We start from the raw sequence: 19,796 nt of genomic DNA, 5'->3' as shown, positions 1-19,796 counted from the left end.
TTACACTGTCTGGCTGTTACAGACACAGGCCAGGTGAGTGATCAGTATTATATTGGGATATGTCTCAGTTGGAGCCTTACACTGTCTGGCTGTTACAGACACGGGCCAGGTGAGTGATCAGTATTATATTGGGCTATGTCTCAGTTGGAGCCTTACACTGTCTGGCTGTTACAGACACGGCCAGGTGAGTGATCAGTATTATATTGGGCTATGTCTCAGTTGGAGCCTTACACTGTCTGGCTGTTACAGACACAGGCCAGGTGAGTGATCAGTATTATATTGGGCTATGTCTCAGTTGGAGCCTTACACTGTCTGGCTGTTACAGACACAGGCCAGGTGAGTGATCAGTATTATATTGGGCTATGTCTCAGTTGGAGCCTTACACTGTCTGGCTGTTACAGACACGGGCCAGATGAGTGATCAGTATTATATTGGGCTATGTCTCAGTTGGAGCCTTACACTGTCTGGCTGTTACAGACACGGGCCAGGTGAGTGATCAGTATTATATTGGGCTATGTCTCAGTTGGAGCCTTACACTGTCTGGCTGTTACAGACACAGGCCAGGTGAGTGATCAGTATTATATTGGGCTATGTCTCAGTTGGAGCCTTACACTGTCTGGCTGTTACAGACACAGGCCAGATGAGTGATCAGTATTATATTGGGCTATGTCTCAGTTGGAGCCTTACACTGTCTGGCTGTTACAGACACGGGCCAGGTGAGTGATCAGTATTATATTGGGCTATGTCTCAGTTGGAGCCTTACACTGTCTGGCTGTTACAGACACAGGCCAGGTGAGTGATCAGTATTATATTGGGCTATGTCTCAGTTGGAGCCTTACACTGTCTGGCTGTTACAGACACGGCCAGGTGAGTGATCAGTATTATATTGGGCTATGTCTCAGTTGGAGCCTTACACTGTCTGGCTGTTACAGACACAGGCCAGGTGAGTGATCAGTATTATATTGGGCTATGTCTCAGTTGGAGCCTTACACTGTCTGGCTGTTACAGACACAGGCCAGGTGAGTGATCAGTATTATATTGGGCTATGTCTCAGTTGGAGCCTTACACTGTCTGGCTGTTACAGACACAGGCCAGGTGAGTGATCAGTATTATATTGGGCTATGTCTCAGTTGGAGCCTTACACTGTCTGGCTGTTACAGACACAGGCCAGGTGAGTGATCAGTATTATATTGGGCTATGTCTCAGTTGGAGCCTTACACTGTCTGGCTGTTACAGACACAGGCCAGGTGAGTGATCAGTATTATATTGGGCTATGTCTCAGTTGGAGCCTTATACTGTCTGGCTGTTACAGACACAGGCCAGGTGAGTGATCAGTATTATATTGGGCTATGTCTCAGTTGGAGCCTTACACTGTCTGGCTGTTACAGACACAGGCCAGGTGAGTGATCAGTATTATATTGGGCTATGTCTCAGTTGGAGCCTTACACTGTCTGGCTGTTACAGACACAGGCCAGGTGAGTGATCAGTATTATATTGGGCTATGTCTCAGTTGGAGCCTTACACTGTCTGGCTGTTACAGACACAGGCCAGGTGAGTGATCAGTATTATATTGGGCTATGTCTCAGTTGGAGCCTTACACTGTCTGGCTGTTACAGACACAGGCCAGGTGAGTGATCAGTATTATATTGGGCTATGTCTCAGTTGGAGCCTTACACTGTCTGGCTGTTACAGACACGGGCCAGGTGAGTGATCAGTATTATATTGGGCTATGTCTCAGTTGGAGCCTTACACTGTCTGGCTGTTACAGACACAGGCCAGGTGAGTGATCAGTATTATATTGGGCTATGTCTCAGTTGGAGCCTTACACTGTCTGGCTGTTACAGACACAGGCCAGGTGAGTGATCAGTATTATATTGGGCTATGTCTCAGTTGGAGCCTTACACTGTCTGGCTGTTACAGACACAGGCCAGGTGAGTGATCAGTATTATATTGGGCTATGTCTCAGTTGGAGCCTTACACTGTCTGGCTGTTACAGACACAGGCCAGGTGAGTGATCAGTATTATATTGGGCTATGTCTCAGTTGGAGCCTTACACTGTCTGGCTGTTACAGACACGGGCCAGGTGAGTGATCAGTATTATATTGGGCTATGTCTCAGCTGGAGCCTTACACTGTCTGGCTGTTACAGACACAGGCCAGGTGAGTGATCAGTATTATATTGGGATATGTCTCAGTTGGAGCCTTACACTGTCTGGCTGTTACAGACACGGGCCAGGTGAGTGATCAGTATTATATTGGGCTATGTCTCAGTTGGAGCCTTACACTGTCTGGCTGTTACAGACACGGGCCAGGTGAGTGATCAGTATTATATTGGGCTATGTCTCAGTTGGAGCCTTACACTGTCTGGCTGTTACAGACACAGGCCAGGTGAGTGATCAGTATTATATTCGGCTATGTCTCAGTTGGAGCCTTACACTGTCTGGCTGTTACAGACACAGGCCAGGTGAGTGATCAGTATTATATTGGGCTATGTCTCAGTTGGAGCCTTACACTGTCTGGCTGTTACAGACACAGGCCAGATGAGTGATCAGTATTATATTGGGCTATGTCTCAGTTGGAGCCTTACACTGTCTGGCTGTTACAGACACAGGCCAGGTGAGTGATCAGTATTATATTGGGCTATGTCTCAGTTGGAGCCTTACACTGTCTGGCTGTTACAGACACGGGCCAGGTGAGTGATCAGTATTATATTGGGCTATGTCTCAGTTGGAGCCTTACACTGTCTGGCTGTTACAGACACGGGCCAGGTGAGTGATCAGTATTATATTGGGCTATGTCTCAGTTGGAGCCTTACACTGTCTGGCTGTTACAGACACAGGCCAGGTGAGTGATCAGTATTATATTGGGCTATGTCTCAGTTGGAGCCTTACACTGTCTGGCTGTTACAGACACGGGCCAGGTGAGTGGTCAGTATTATATTGGGCTATGTCTCAGTTGGAGCCTTACACTGTCTGGCTGTTACAGACACAGGCCAGGTGAGTGATCAGTATTATATTGGGCTATGTCTCAGTTGGAGCCTTACACTGTCTGGCTGTTACAGACACAGGCCAGGTGAGTGATCAGTATTATATTGGGCTATGTCTCAGTTGGAGCCTTACACTGTCTGGCTGTTACAGACACAGGCCAGGTGAGTGATCAGTATTATATTGGGCTATGTCTCAGTTGGAGCCTTACATTGTCTGGCTGTTACAGACACGGGCCAGGTGAGTGATCAGTATTATATTGGGCTATGTCTCAGTTGGAGCCTTACACTGTCTGGCTGTTACAGACACGGGCCAGGTGAGTGATCAGTATATATATTGGGCTATGTCTCAGTTGGAGCCTTACACTGTCTGGCTGTTACAGACACAGGCCAGGTGAGTGATCAGTATTATATTGGGCTATGTCTCAGTTGGAGCCTTACACTGTCTGGCTGTTACAGACACAGGCCAGGTGAGTGATCAGTATTATATTGGGCTATGTCTCAGTTGGAGCCTTACACTGTCTGGCTGTTACAGACACAGCCCAGGTGAGTGACCAGTGTCTTATTGAGCCATGACCTGTCTTGATGAATTGTATTACGCCTTAAACTGTCTGGCTTTTACAGACACAGCCCAGGTGAGTGACTAGTGTCATGTTGAGCCATGACCTGTCTTGATGAATTGTATTACGCCTTAAACTGTCTGGCTGTTACAGACACAGCCCAGGTGAGTGACCAGTGTCTTATTGAGCCATGACCTGTCTTGATGAATTGTATTACGCCTTAAACTGTCTGGCTGTTACAGACACAGCCCAGGTGAGTGACCAGTGTCTTATTGAGCCATGATCTGATCTTGATGAATTGTATTACAACTTATAATTACTTCTTACAGTCAGTTATTGATTATTACAATCAATTATGGTATAAGAATATTGATTTTTAAAGGCATTTTATTATTGATGTGCATTTCAATGAGAAAAAGACACTTTTGTGTAAAAGACAATCTATAGAATAGAAACAAGACTGTGTCTGTTGCATGGAAATAAGGTGTATAATATAAAAATTAGGACATTCTTTCTGGGTTTTTTTTTTTAAAGATTGATGCTTTTTAAAAAAATTCTTGAAAAATATAATTTTGAAAATGAAATTGATATATATATTGTTCGATTTCCAAATTTTGATTGAAAATATTGATGAACAGTGTTGAATTTAAGTGAGCATAAAAAAGCTTTTTGTGTGGAAATTGTTAAGAAAAAGGAACGTATAGAGTTGTTTATAGGAATTTTATAAATCAGTGACATTAGTTTGATTAGGTAAACTTTTTGATAAACTCACATATTGTCTGGTTCTCGTTTTAATGGATGGAATGTTTGATTATAGCTTTGTGTGCTGGGCACATGACCTGTTGGTATAAGGTCAGGTCTTGCTATGGACTGGCCAAACTTGAATCCTTGGCCCTTCACACACATTTTCTCACCGTAATCAGGTGTAGAATGAGTGGCTAGCTGTTTAAAAAAATTCCTTTAGATGAATCAAGTATTATTATTATTATTATTATATTATTATTATTATTATTATTATTATTATTATTATTATTATTATTATTATTATTATTATTATTATTATTATTATTAATAATATTATTATTATTATTATTATTATTATTATTATTATTATTATTATTATTATTATTATTATTATTATTATTATTATTATTATTATTATTATTATTATTGTTAACAGTGTTGTCTCTATTGAAAACAAATTATGATATGGCATTACAGGCTACATGTAAAGTATTCTTGTTACCTCCCATGTAAAGCTCTACGAGAAGAAATGAAGTGAGTAGGAAAGTGCCAGAAGACAATAGAGAATATAAATTGGAGTGGTGGATAGCTCATACGTTAGAATCACGCTCTCCCCGGCCAAGTGGAGTTGTCGTACCAGTAAGGTTGTGGGTTCGAGCCCCCATTGCTGCCACGCAATATTTATTCTCTATTGTCTTCTGGCACGTTCCTTCTCACTTCATTTCTTGTTATTATCAACATAAGTGCCTGCTCCACTTACTTTTCTGAATTAAAGCTCTATGAGCACATTTAGTGGATATTGCTTGGTATAAAATCCGGCATTTTACATTCATGTAGTGATTCCCGTTTCTTCCTACGTAGGTGTGGGCCTGGGGGGACAATGACCACGGACAACAAGGCAGTGGGACCACCATGGTCAACAGGAAGGCAGCGTTAGTGCTGGGCATGGAGGGATACAAGATTACAAGAGTGGCGTGTGGTTCCTCCCACAGCGTGGCCTGGGCTACCACTGGCTACTCCATCCCCACCTCACACGAACCCGTGCTCTTCTCCACCTCCAAAGATCCCCTTGGAGCATCATTCCTTGGTGAGGTTACCTTTTGTTTACTTGTCAAAGTGATACTAAGCTGCTAGAAGCCTTGGACTTTAAAAAAGTAAACAACAAAATTAATATAACAGCTTCGGAAAAGAACAAAATCAGACCTACCTAGTACTATGAAAATTTCGTAGAAATACGAATTTTTGGCTCCTGCTAAAGAGCAACATTCGCTTCTTTAACACAATAAATCTTGTTGAAAAGGAAAATTTAGTTCCTTAGAGCCTATATTCAGGCCTTTGGAGCATTTTATGGAACATGCTAAGGGCAAATTATTTATTTCTAAAGCTATTTAAAGTGACTTTTTCTTATTTCCCTTGAAAACTAGGAATTTTTGAAATGGCAAGTTGGCAGCTCTGCAAAATACCAAACACAGAATGTATCAGGGCCCAAACCTTTCTTCAGCCAATAACAAAATCAATAAAAAGATGAATACGTTTGTTTACTCTCTTACGTATTCAAACCAGCAACTAGCCGATTTCTAACCCTTCTGTTGATATATGCAGACTATAATTATCTATGTAATCAGACTCAACACCAATACACACTAATGTGTGTGAGAGTTCTAGTCCTTGAATGCCAGCACTCGAATGTAAATACGCTCTAGCATCAATACTCATTCAGTGATTAACGTTTCTTAGTTTCCTGTTCACTTGGTCTTCATTATATGTTTTTCAACCAACATATTAACACCTTTGGTCTTTGTTTCATTGAAAACTGGAATTTTATGGAAACTAAAAATTAAATAGACTTGTAGAAAGAAAAGACCTCAAGAATTTTTGTATCATTAGTCTTTATTATACACTTGTAGCTATGAGCACAAGGCTATCTCTTCACAGCACAAGAACTAGATTCAGATTTCTTTTATTTAAAATTAAATAAAAAGATAAGAAGTAGCAAAAACAACAAAATTTTAAAAAATAAGTTTTAATTAAAATGAAAAAGAGGAAGGAAACCTAGGCAATCATAATTTAAATTAAATTGTGCTTTGTTTTGATATTTTATGTGGAAATGAGAATGACTATTTTTTTCAGTTATTTTGATTTTCTTGCATAATTTATTTTATGATTCATGTCTTTTTTTTTATACAGGTGTGGCAAGAAAATCATAATTATCATATTTAAACTTACGTTTTATTTGAAGCCTTCTATTGTCCTGAAGTAATTTATACGATTTTAAAAAAACATCTACCTTTCAAATGTCTTTTATATGACATCGTGAAAATTATTTGATTAGTATGCAAAGGTTTAAATCGTTCGATTTATAGCAATGTACCATTTTGATTTTCCCATATATTGATGCCCCTTGAAGGTTTCAATAGTTTGTTGTATAGCAATGTACCATTTTGATTTTCCCATATATTGATGCCCCTTGGAGGTTTAAATAGTTTGTTATATAGCAATGTACCATTTTGATTTTCCCATATAGATAGTTCGAAGATGACGTCACTCAGGTCTTTGTTATTGTTTTTTGCCATCCGCGTTTATGAGTAATGCTCACTGAACTGTATTAACCTGACTATAAATGTTCATGGATACACACAGTTTTGTGTGTTGGTCCGTTATACTTCCGGATGGCAATGTTGTGAGCTTCTTAGCCAAGCGCATACTATCTATATTGATGCCCCTTGCTGGAATCAGATTTTTGGAATTTCTCGTTTATCAAAGAGTTTTCAATGTTTTTTGTTCAAAAGGTATCCAAGACGACCAAGGTGACGACATGTCAGGCTCTGGTTCCAATGACGCCAACAACAGAGAGAAGACTCAGCGGCCATCACTCTCCAGAATCATTTTACTCATGGACTCCACTCTAGAGAAACAGAAGGCCCTCAACCACGTTCTCAATGCATTACACATTAAATACGCCAGGTAATTTTATCATTTTAGATAGAATCTCACCTCCCATGAAGCCAAACTCTATCCTGGTTTTTTAGTTACCCTTTGGATAAGCTATTGGTCTCATGCAGAGAGAATCTCACCACCCATGAATCCAGACTCTGCTGTGGTTCATATTGCGTGTAAAAGACATATTGCATGTTACCCTTTGGAATAGCTATTGGCCTCATGCAAGGAGAATCTCACCACCCATGAATCCAGACTCTGCTGTGGTTCCTATTGCGTGTGAAAGACAGATTGCACGTTACCCTTTGGATAAGCTATCGGTGTCATGCAAAGAGAATCTCACCACCCATGAATCCAGACTCTGCTGTCGTTCCTAATGCGTGTAATCCTATTGCGTGTAAAAGACAGATTGCATGTTACCCTTTGGATAAGCTATCGATCTCTTGCAAAGAGAATCGCACCACACATGAAGCCAGACTCGACTCTGGTTTCTATTGCGTAAAAAAGACAGTGACGAATTGCATGTTGCCTTTTGGATAAGCTATTGGTTTTTTGAAAAATATTTTTTACCAGATCTGAATTACACCATGCCACCCATTCTTCTAGTTAGCTTTTGATTTTTATGACTTACTTACTTACTTACTTATCCGAACCAGCGACCACCTGAGCTCTAGCCCTTCGGTCTTGTGCCATGACGTAAAAGTTAGACGTCTTTTGTAGTTGTTCCTGGTGACTATAAAGTGTGTTACTGATGGATTTTTATGACATAAAGCGTGTAGTAGGTATATTATAGATCTGAAAAAGTGTGTATGAAACAGTGCCAGACAAAGTAAGAGAGAAAAATACAAGAAAAAAAAAAATCACAAAAAAATCAGCCTGCCTCGACTGGGGATCGAACCTCAAACCTTCTGATTACCAGTCAGACGTGCTACCATTTTTTCAAATGTTTTATAACAACTACTCTCCTCTCCACCCAGACTTCTTTGATATAATGGATAGAAAAATAAAGTGAGTGTTTTAATAAATTATGATGTCATATCAATGGGAAGAAGAGAGTAATTTAAAGCTTCTATACACACTTATCAGCTTTTAAAAAAATGTTTTATTTTCAAATTTGACTTTTTCATTTTTTTTACAGGAGAGCAATAGTAAAAGCACTTAGCAAAGAATGCCTACCAATGTCGGGTTTGAGCTGTGCCCTGGAACAATCTGTCTCACGAGTAGCCAACTCGACCACGTTTACTCAGATCTCATCGCCCGACTCTAGCATTGACAGCCACCCGGCCATGTTGGGCCATGGGCCGGAGCAGGGTGGAGGGGACATGACGGCCTCTATGATACAGAGTGGGGATGAGGTGAGCAAGTCAAATAATTTGAATAGGCTTTTTTAAAAGTTGTGTTTCATGGTTTCATGCTGTCCTTTTTAATTTGTCTTTAATTAAAAAAAAAAATTATTTACAAACATTTGTCAATAATAGTCAGCCTTAAAATCATGTTTATTTTTATTTTTATATTATGAATTTTGATTTCGCAACTTTTTGGTTGCGGTATTAGAATTAAATTTTTTTCTTCATATGTTACCCTAGTGTTAAGTCCTTCAGAGCAATTAGGCCTATAGAGTTTATCCCAGTTTCAATTGCATGGAAAGGATAATAGCAATTGCTTTCTACCCTTTGGATAGAACGCTAGTCTATCACAAAGTTCTTTCCACCAGATATAACAGACCAATCTACCCAATCACTGCTGGGTGGACAGGGGGGTCAGAAAAAATATTCACCTTAACTACGCCTTAACTAACTTGTCTTTAGTGTTTTATTCATCATGTTTTTTTGATGAAGGGGAAACCCGAAATGTCCACAGTATCTCTTCGTCTAATAAATTGAAGGTTACAATTCGCCACTTATCTTTTTTTTTCGTTTGAGCTTCAAGCAGCAACATTTTCATTTTACCACAAGAGCATAAAACTCAATAAATTTGAACTTATTTCCTCAGACCAAATTAATCATGTTTTTAAAAAATATTTTTTTAACCCACAGGGAGTTACAGAGGAAGCTCATTTTCCAAGCATGTACAATCTGGCAGCCAAGTTGTCCCCTGTCACTTCCATCATGGCGGAAACACTTCAGACAGCAGAGGAAGTGACCCAGGTGGCGGACACGATGATAGATACCATCGGAGGCATGGCCGTCATTCCCACCGGCTTGGACGAATTCACACAGCGGCTGACGGTGGACGATGCCAGGATACTGGTGGATTTGCTCAAGCTGGCTGTGGCCAGACGGGAGGTGGGAGGGAAGAAGGCGTTGTCGGAGGTACTCACTGCTCTTGGCAAGACATCTGGTCAGGTGAGTTAGAAAAAATAGAAATACAGACCTGCCAACTTGAAATGTTAAAAAATTGGTAGTTTTCTGAGGGAAGAAATAGAAGTCACTTAATTAACTTTACAATTAATATTTTACCCTTAATAGTCTTAAATATGCCTTCAAATCCCTGAATAGATGCTTTGTGGCACCAAAGTTTTCTTTTTAACACAGTGTATTGTGCGGTTATGTGGTCTAGTGGTATGACACTCGCTTTCGGATCGGAAGGTCCTGGGTTCGAGCCTCGCGCTCGGCGCATAGTTGAGTCCTTGGAAAAGGCTCTTTACTCACATTCTCTCACCGTACTCAGGTGTAAAATAAGTACCTGGCTGTTAACAGCGTTGTCTTTGTCCGGAAAAAATGTAATATCGCCTAACAGGCGTTATGTCCCATCCTACATGTTAAATGTTGCTGTTGACCAAGGACCCCTTGTGAAGCGCTTTTAGCACGTTTAGTGGATATTGGGCTATATAAAAAAAGCTCCAAAAAAAAAAAAGAAAAAAGCTCAATCTAAAATGTCTATTTATTTCTGTTGTTGAAGTCAAAAATTCGTATTTTTACGAATTTTTCGTAGTGGTAGTAGGGAGGTCTGGAAATAGGTTTGCATACAAATGACATCTGCCAGTTTTTTGTTTTTCTTATAGCAGATGAAGAGCAAGCATTAGAACAAAATAAAATTGTTGAGGAGAAAAAGGTTGTCATGATTTTCTCTCTGATAACCAGAGCGCAATTGAATCAAACAAATGTTTTTGAGGTTTTTGCCAAGTGTTTTCCACAAGCAGATAGTCAGGGTCAAGATTAGGATATACAATTGACCTAAAACCTCGAACCCTGGACATTCCAGTTCGAAGACTAGACTACATAGCCCACATAATCACATGGTCCACTTGTTTATTTTGTTTTTGTTTTGTTTTGTTTTGATTTTTTCATTTAAAAACTAAATTACTATGCTGATTATTTGGTCTGTGACAATTTATTTTGTCTGTATATTAACCTTTTAAATGCAAATTAACATAATTGACAATTGTGTATTCCCCTTGAAGGTGACTGAAATGCTTCTAGAGTTGTGTGTGACAGAGTTAGAAGACGTGGCCACAGACAGTGAGACTGGGAGATCGTCTGCCAAGCCAGTGGTACAGGAGAGTGCTCACCCTTACACAGACGACACGAGTCAAATGGGGGTGGTTAGAATACCAGGTAGGTGACAGGAGGATGTGCGGCCATGTGGTCTAATGGTATGACACTCGCTTTCAGATCGGAAGGTCCTGGGTTCGAGCCTTGCGCTCGGCGCATAGTTGAGTCCTTGGAAAAGGCTCTTTACTCACATTCTCTCACCGTACTCGGGTGTAAAATGAGTACCTGGCCGTTAACAGCGGTGTTGTTGTCCGAAAAATTGTAATATCGCCTAACAGGCGGCATGTCCCGTCCTACATGGTAATTGTTGCTGTTAACCAGGGACCCCCTTGTAAAGTGCTTTGAGCACATTTAGTGGATATTGCGCTATATAAAGCTCAATGTCGGACATCGAGGCAGATTATTTCATAGAAAAATTTATATTAAAAAAAAATAAAATAAATTAATTAAACTTCTGTTTATTCATCCCAAAGGGAATATTTTTCTCTAGGGTCTATTCCAAAAGAAGACTGGAATAACCCAAGCGTCGGCTTCTTGAATTGTATTGTATTCACCAGCTAGGCCACTCCAATCCAAAAATTAACAACTGATTTATGTTCCTGTATGTAAACTGTCTCTAGCTGAAAAGTTTTTTTTCTGTCGGGACCAAAAAAGTATGGAACAGATAAGACGCACCCTGGCTAATATTTTTTGGAAACTTTTGAAAACATTTCTATTCAAGCAGGCTTTTGAGTGGTAATATGTATTTGTGTTTAAAGATACCTATTGTCTTTGTATGTGTAGTGCCTTAGAGCACCTCTTGAATTCTGCACTGTATATGAATTAACTAGGTGAGGCTATGTGGTCTAGTGGTATGACACTCATTTTCGGATCAGAAGGCCCATGGTTTGAGCCTTGCTCGGCACAAAGTTGAGTCCTTTGAAAAGGCTCTTTACTCACATTCTCTCACCGTACTCAGTTGTAAAATGAGTACCTGGCCCTTAAAGAGTTGTCTCTGTCGGGGACAAAAAAATTGTATTAACACCTAACAGGTGTCATGTCTGTTGCTGTTGGTCAGAGACCCCATGTAAAGCGCTTTGAGCATGTTTAGTGGATATTGCGCTATATAAAAGCTCAACTATTTTATTTTTATTTCATGATTGTTTAACAGGAGCAGAAGCATTACGTGTGGAGTTTGACCGCCACTGTTCTACTGAACGTCGTCATGATCCACTAACCATCATGGACGCATCGGGGAGAGCTGTGGCTGTTAGATCAGGTAAGACCAACTGTACTATACTACCGTACTCTGGAAAAAAACATATTTAAAATTTTGGACAGAAAACTCGTCCTTCAAATATCGATCGATTTAAATTACACGCATCTTGGCAAAAACTCTCACACCTGGGACATCGTTCAAGTTTTTTTGGGGTTCTTTTTCCTCTTATTTTTGTAGTGTAGATTCTCCAATTGTCCATTTAATTAGGAAATTAATTTTATATTTTCCATTTCTCTAATTAAAACAGATTACCTGTTGTATGTTTTGCATTAATTAGCCATATATTTTTTTGGAAATAAGGTGTTATCTCAATTGTTCCGGTGTGTGTAAATGTTGCTGCTCGAAGCTCGAAGAAATAAATAATAACTTGAAGTTGAATGTAAGCTTCAATTTAATTACAAAAACAGATCAAATGAACGTTTCGGGTTTCCCCTTTATCAACAAAACAGGATGAATGAAACACCACAGATGAATGAGATGATGTGGTAGTGGCGTTGTTAAGATCAATGAACGTTTCGGGTTTCCCCTTTATCAACAAAACAGGATGAATGAAACACCACAGATGAATGAGATGATGTGGTAGTGGCGTTGTTAAGATCTTAACAACGCCACTACCACATTATCTCATTCATCTGTGGTGTTTCATTCATCCTGTTTTGTTGATAAAGGGGAAACCCGAAACGTTCATTTGATCTGTTTTTGTAATTAAATTGAAGCTTACATTCAACTTCACGTTATTATTTATTTCTTAATCGTTCCGTGAAATGTGTCTTTTGCTTTTTCCATCAGGGAGAGAATGGTCAGACTGGGTACAAGAGCTTCGTATTGCCGGGGATGAATTGAAGTGGAAATTCACCAGTGACGGGTCTGTGAATGGCTGGGGTTGGTATTTCACCGTGTTTCCCATCATGCCTGCCGCTGCCCCATTGGACACGTTGTCAGATAGGACCATCCTGTCACGGCCCTGTATTGACCTGGTCACCTGTCTGCTGGACTTCAAGTTGGAGGTGGCCCTGGACAGGAATATCGTCCCTAGACTGGCGGCTGCTTTGGCTGCTTGTGCTCAGCTCAGTTGTCTTGGTGAGTACAACAAACAAATGTGAGGCTGGCTGAAAAACCCAGGAATCTGCGACAAAATTTGATTCGAGATATAAGCCAAAATAGAAGATAGAGTGTTTCCCATAGCAACAAATTTTATTCAGAAAAAAATTCATAACTTGGATTTTAATAGACATAGAAAGAAAATTTAAAGTGGTAAATGATCAGAAAGAGCCAAAATCGAAGATAAAATATTTCCCATAGCAACAAATCTTATTCAGAAAAAAAAAATATTCATAACTTGGGTTCTAATAGACATAGAAAGAAAATTTAAAACGGTAAATGATCAGAAAGATGTGGTCTACACCACTGCATACATAACTAACTCAATTTACGAAATTTGCGCATCTTTCCGTGTTTTCTCAGCCAGCCACACAAATGGATTATGTATTACTCCTTCTGAAAAGTGGACATGAAACAGTGCCAGACAAAGCAAGAAAGAAAAATACAAGAAAAAAAAAATCAGTTGTCCTCGAGGCGCTGTTTTATACACACTTTCTCACATCTTCATCTTACACAAGTGCCTGCTTTCTAATTTCTCAATTTGAAATTAGTACACATTAGACTTTTTACCACTTTTTTCAGTTTTGTAGGGGGATCATGATAGCTTAGATAGTAGAACACTTGCTTCACATTTTTTCTCTCTCTCTTTTAAGTGTATTATCAAAGTAATGTGGAATTATTCTATTCGTGTACTGCAGGTGCCAGCCAAAGAATGTGGGCCCTCCACAAGCTACGCAAGTTAATGGCGGCCAATTTTGGCAATCTGGTCAATATCAACATGTTGTTGTCCAGCCCGACTGGCGACAGTCCTGAACAGGAAGTACCAAGACCTTTCCCTCTGGTTAGTTTTATAATGTTCACTTTAACGATTTCCTAATAGAATTTAAGGCTGGTTTTCCAAAACTCGTTAAGTCAATTTTTCTGCTTTTTGAGGTTTTCCATCCATGAGATAAATTGATGTGTAAATTTTGTTTTAAGCATCAAATGGCACAAGAATTTCTCCAGATTTGTGTGAATTTGAAGTTTAAATATGGTAAAACAATAGAACGAATGAGAAATTTTAGGGGAAATTATCCTTAATATCTCAAAATGGGAAAAACAGAGTTAGAGGGTTTTGGAAAACCACTCTTCAATTGTAGGTCATATTTACGATGAGTGAACTTTCTTTCTCATCTTGTCTTTTTCTCTTAGTCTTTGAATCCACTTTTACCTTTTTATGAATTAGAATGTGTCATGTTCCATGCATTGAAATCTTTAAAAAATAATGTTTAAAATAATGATAATTTTATAAAATCAACATTGAATAATAATAATAATAATAATAATAATAATAATAATAATAAATAATAATAATATAATAATAATAATAATAATAATAATGATAATAATAATAATAGTAATCATCATCATCATCATTATCATCATCATCGTCATCATCATTATTATTATTATTATTATTATTATTATTATTATATTATTATTATTATTATTATTATTATTATTATTATTATTATTATTGTTATTATTATTACTATCATCATCATCATCATCATCATCATCATCATCATCATCATCATTACAAACAACGAAGTAGAATTTCCTCCATAGCCACATCTTTCTTCTTCCACCAGTCTATGAGTGGATCTGCTTTAGCATCTCTAGTCAAAGGTCTGCCAGAGGCATTGCAACGCCAGTATGAGTACGAGGACTCCGTGGTACGCAGTGGCAAACACCTCATGCACAGTCCATTCTTTAAGGTAATCTGTCTGTGACATATTGTGTGATCTTTTATAATCAATGTCAGTTCCTGGTTGGGGTTCTTGACCTCCCATAGTGGGCAGGGAGGTGCTCATTGTGTCTTCTATCCCCCTATACCTGTATTCCAACTTGCTTTCTGTCTTTGTCTTGGACTGAGATTACGTGGTTTTATCCTGGCCCTGGCCTGATACCTTAACCGGGAGGGAAACAGTTAGATGTATAGTTAGTTTTGAGAGATGATATTTTTTGTCTTGTAAATCATCTGTCATGCACTGTATTGTGTGTTGTTTACATAGTATATATGATTTGTAAACATTTGAGTGTATTCCTCTTAGTGGTGACCTGTGCTTGTGTGTGGATGAAACTTTTAGGAGATCTCAAACTAAGTACTTTCATGGTGTGCTCTTGGAATCTACTTATTTCCAATTTGAACCAATTCCCCTTTGTCTTATCTTTTCTTGGGTGCTTTAATTGTAATTCTAGAACTTTTCACTATCCTCCCAAATTCTTCCTTTTTACTGGGCTGATATGACCTTAATGTGTTGCAAGCACCATAAAACCCTTAAAAATAACTCTTGATTAATATTCTTACGGCAATTTTTTTCCCCCCTAGCACAACAGTAGTAGTAGTATCGAATGGCTACACCTCTATTTTGAATCTTTTAATCCATTCTTCAAATTCCTTTCCTCCTGATAGGCTTGTCACTGGGCAGTGGATGACGATGTGGTCCATTGTCTCAGGGCCTCCTTGGCAATGACGGCATGCATCTGATTCTCTCAGATTCCATCTATGCATGTTAGCTGCGGTTCTGCCATGTCCTGTCAAAATGCGGTTGGAGGTGACCCAGCATTTTCGGCTATTGCAGAGAAAGCCAGGTGTTCTTTCTGTTGGGTCGGGTATGATGTCGCCTCCCCTGGGGCTGTCTTGGTTCCACATCGACATCCATTCCTCTTTGACGTTGAAATGTTGTCTTGAAGTTTTAAAAGGCACAACAGTTAAACCACTTCGTAGTATATCATTCAAAATGTTTGCTGATTGGCCTTCTCTGCTTTGTATGGAGTTACCACGACAAATGACCTGACGCCTTTTTACAAATAAAAATAAATTCTGGTCCAGATTTCTTTATCTTTAAACATCCTTTGTCTTTGTACAACAAATTTGGTCAACTATTAAACATTTATATTTCACCTCAATAACACAATAATGGAGAATGTTATCACCTAATTGTATCAAATCTGCAGTGATGGGTAAATCACCTTTTTACAGATTAAGACGTTGAACTTGAACGTGAACTGTGCTTATCTTTTTTCTTCTTTTTTTTTTGGTGGTATTTTTTGTTTGTTTTGTTATTTGTTAGTTTTTTTTTTTTTCTTTTTAAGATAAAAACTATTTGCAGATCCAATTTTTTTATGCTTCGAATAATAAAATTTGAATGACATAAAATAAATAAGATTGTTTTTATATTGTAAGATCCTCGTTTCCAAAAAATAATCCTGATATATGTAAAAATATAATCTATTCCTTGTCTAGGTTTTAGTGGCATTGGCATGTGACCTTGGCCTTGATACATTACCCTGCTGTTCCGAAGCACACAAGTGGGCGTGGTTCAGACGTTACTCCAATGCAGCCCGTGTGGCAGCGGCCATGGTGAAGAGGACCCCTTTGCCAGGACAGTTCACAGAGGAAGTGTACAAGAAGATACAGGACATCACCAACAACTCGGACGTCGGTCGACTGCACGAGCACCAGGACCAGTTTAGACAGGAGCAAGATGAACAGCTGTTACAATGGATTAACAGGTTGGCCTTAGCAAATAGGGGGGTGAAGTGGCTGAGTGGTTAAGGCATTGCACTGTGATCCGGAAGGTCCCGGGTTCAAGCCCTGCTTCAGGCACTTTCTTTTTTTTTCCTTGGGCAAGATTATTTTATTTGTTCAAAATAATTATATTTGGGTTTTTCTAATAAGGCGCGTTCAAGGACGATATTAACATTTTTCTATTATTGGAATTCCTTATATTGTTAAATTTTTTTTAGGTCATAACTGACTTCAGGTCTTTAATTGGAATGGAGATTGTGATTTTTTTCATGTTCATTTCAGGAAACCAGATGATTGGACCTTGTCATGGGGAGGAAGTGGCCAGATCTGGGTGTGGGGTCACAACCACAGAGGTCAACTGGGTGGGGTTGAAGGGGCAAAGGTCAAACTACCCCTGAGCTGTGATGCTTTGGCCACCCTGAGACCCATACAGCTGATTGGTGGAGAGCAGACGTTGTTTGCAGTCACAGCAGACGGCAAGGTAAACCATTTTGTCTTTTATATATTATGACTGAAAATCAGTTAGGTGATTTTAGGTTTAGAAGTTTATTGGGGATTATAACACTTGTAGGTCATATCAGTGCCCCAGTGATAGAAAATCAAATTAGAATATAAGGTTAAAGAGGTTTTCTAAACCCTTCGTTTGTTATTTTTAATAATAGTTTTAGGTGATTAGAGCCGTAACATTAATGAAATTGCATTCCACGGGTACAAAAGTAGGCACAGCTACCCTATTACTGCATTGGTTTTTGAAATAAATCATAAAGTCTGGTTGGTATGCCAACCTTTACACACTATGAATATGCCACTGAGATCTCAGCTAATATCCTGGGGCAACTGTTCTTCTCTCCCCCTCCCCCTCCCCCCCCCCTCCCCATTAAAAAAAAAAAAAAAATAAACAGAAAGACAAGTTTTACGTGGCCTCATCTTGTCTTTGAATTGGTTTTTGTTTGTTTTTTTTTGTTTGTTGTTAATGTTTTGTTTTGTTTTTAATAAAGAGGAGCTTGTGTACACAAAAAGAGGAAATGTTGAAATAAAAAATTAGTAGTTTTACATTTTTCATTTTCCTGTAGTTCATTTCTATGAATAGAAGAAAGTTCCAACAATTTTGTATTTTTCCTGTTTTTCCATAGGTGTATGCAACGGGTTATGGTGCAGGAGGCAGGTTGGGGGTGGGTGGCAATGACTCAGTAGCCACACCCACCCTCCTGGAATCCATTCAACATGTGTTCATCAAGAAAGTGGCTGTGAATTCCGGCGGGAAACACTGCCTGGCGCTGTCGGCAGAGGGAGAGGTCTACTCATGGGGAGAGGTGGAGAATGGAAAACTGGGCCATGGGAACAGGAGGTTTGTGTGTGGTCCATGCCGTTTTCTTTCCTTTATTTTGGTGTTATTTTTGGTGTATTCTTCTTCATTTAACTCTCTCTCCTTACCTGACATTTTCAAAATCCCCCAACCCCCCCCCCCCCCCTTCCCTCACGAAATATCAAATGCACCTAAACACAAAAATAGATTTGTCATACTCAAACAAAAAATCAACAAGTATGCTCTCTGCATGAATTTTTTTCAGCAAAACAAAATCTACAACACGACACAGTGTCAAAATTTTATATCAATAACAAAAATTGTTCTTTAAATTTTGTTATGTACAAAGAAAATTAGAATGAGAAAACTGTTTGTTGCATTGTATTGACTGTCACAATTTTCCTAAGGTTGGTAAGGAGAAGTGTCAAAGAAATTAGCATATAATGAAAGGGTAAATGCTAGATTGAATATGGTTTTAATTTTTCTTCACAACATATGTGGAGCAATAGCAGGAGATATAGCGAGCTACTGGGTGGGGTTCCGACATCCCATAGTGGGCAGGGAGGTACTTATTCTGTCTTCTATCCCCCTATATCTGTTTTCCAACTTGCATTCTGTCTTTGTCTTTGAATGAGATTGCTTGGTTTTGTCCTGGCACTGGTCGGGGTCCTGGCTGGGAGGGAAACAGTCGAATGCATAGTTATTGTTTTGGGAGATGATATTTTTTTCCTTGTAAATCATCTCTCTGTTATGTATTATTATATTTGTTCTAATTTATATTGTAAGCATTTGAGTGTATTCCTCTTAGTGGGGGCCGTGCTTGTCTCCGGATGAGACTTATTGGTGATCTCAAACTAAGAACATTGATGGTATGCTCTTGGAATCTACATCTGATCCCTATTTGTTCCCAGTTCCCCTTTGTCTTACTTTTTCTTGGATGCTTTAATTGTAATTCTAGAACTTTTTACTGTCCCATTTTCTTCCTTTTTACTGGCGCTGATATAACCTAAATGTGTTGCAAGCGCCGTAAAACCCTTAAAAACAAAACAAATAGCGAGCTAGGTGGCTTGATGGTTTAGCATTTCCTGTGACACTGGAGTTGGAGTAGATCGGTGGAAAGAGAGATGACATCCTTTGGTTGGACGTAGGGTAGAAGTCCAGAAGCTGGCAGAAGACAGAAATCACTGGCGCTCCTTACTGTCGATTTTATGTCTTTATGAAACACCAAAGAGGAGTTAGTAAGTAGTAAGTGACACTGGAGGTCATAGTTTCGAGTCAAGCTTTACAAGCAAGGTTGTTTACACCCAATAACTCAACCAGACATAATGTGTGATTCCTCTTGATATCAGACATTTATTTGATGTGATTATCTGGGAAGGGATTTTCTCAAGATTATCCTTAAAGAAAAACTCCCCTGGGATGAATATAGGGAATTTTAATGGTTTTTTTTAGTTTTGACATAAATTTGTTCATCATTGTTCATCACTGTTCCCCCTTCAAATGCTATTTTTATCCTTCAATCCCATCATTCCCCAGCCCATGTGACAGACCCCGTGTGATAGAATCTCTAAGAGGGAAAGAAGTGACGGATATTGCTGCAGGCGGGTCTCACTCGGCCTGTATCACAACCAGTGGCGAGTTGTTCACATGGGGGAAAGGCAGGTATGGACGACTGGGACACGGGGACTCGGAGGATCAGAGTAGACCCAAATTGGTGAGTGACCACATTGGCATATTAGTATAGAAATGATAATGATTATGATAATAATAATAATATAATAATAATAATAATAATAATAATAATAATAATAATAATAATAATAATAATAATAATAATAAA

General features: G+C 39.0%; 1 protein-coding gene across 1 annotated transcript in view; it reads left to right on the top strand.

Annotated features, from left to right (window-relative positions):
- LOC144971662 (E3 ubiquitin-protein ligase HERC2-like) overlaps nucleotides 1–19,796 on the top strand; it is a 177,195-nt gene that overhangs the window by 142,891 nt on the left and 14,508 nt on the right. Inside the window, 13 exon segments of the mRNA XM_078912736.1 lie at nucleotides 5,148–5,373; nucleotides 7,076–7,250; nucleotides 8,362–8,578; nucleotides 9,260–9,568; nucleotides 10,627–10,780; nucleotides 11,868–11,975; nucleotides 12,765–13,055; nucleotides 13,775–13,917; nucleotides 14,708–14,833; nucleotides 16,366–16,634; nucleotides 16,933–17,131; nucleotides 17,784–17,998; nucleotides 19,493–19,670. Coding sequence (XP_078768862.1) covers nucleotides 5,148–5,373; nucleotides 7,076–7,250; nucleotides 8,362–8,578; nucleotides 9,260–9,568; nucleotides 10,627–10,780; nucleotides 11,868–11,975; nucleotides 12,765–13,055; nucleotides 13,775–13,917; nucleotides 14,708–14,833; nucleotides 16,366–16,634; nucleotides 16,933–17,131; nucleotides 17,784–17,998; nucleotides 19,493–19,670 — 2,610 coding nt within the window.

Source organism: Berghia stephanieae, chromosome 4, assembly GCF_034508935.2.
Source record: "Berghia stephanieae isolate SIO BIC M18660-M18661 chromosome 4, UCSD_Bste_1.3, whole genome shotgun sequence".
Taxonomy (NCBI): Eukaryota; Metazoa; Mollusca; class Gastropoda; order Nudibranchia; family Aeolidiidae; genus Berghia; species Berghia stephanieae.
The sequence above is the reverse complement of the archived record's forward strand: the minus strand, read 5'-3'. Positions and strand labels throughout refer to the sequence as shown.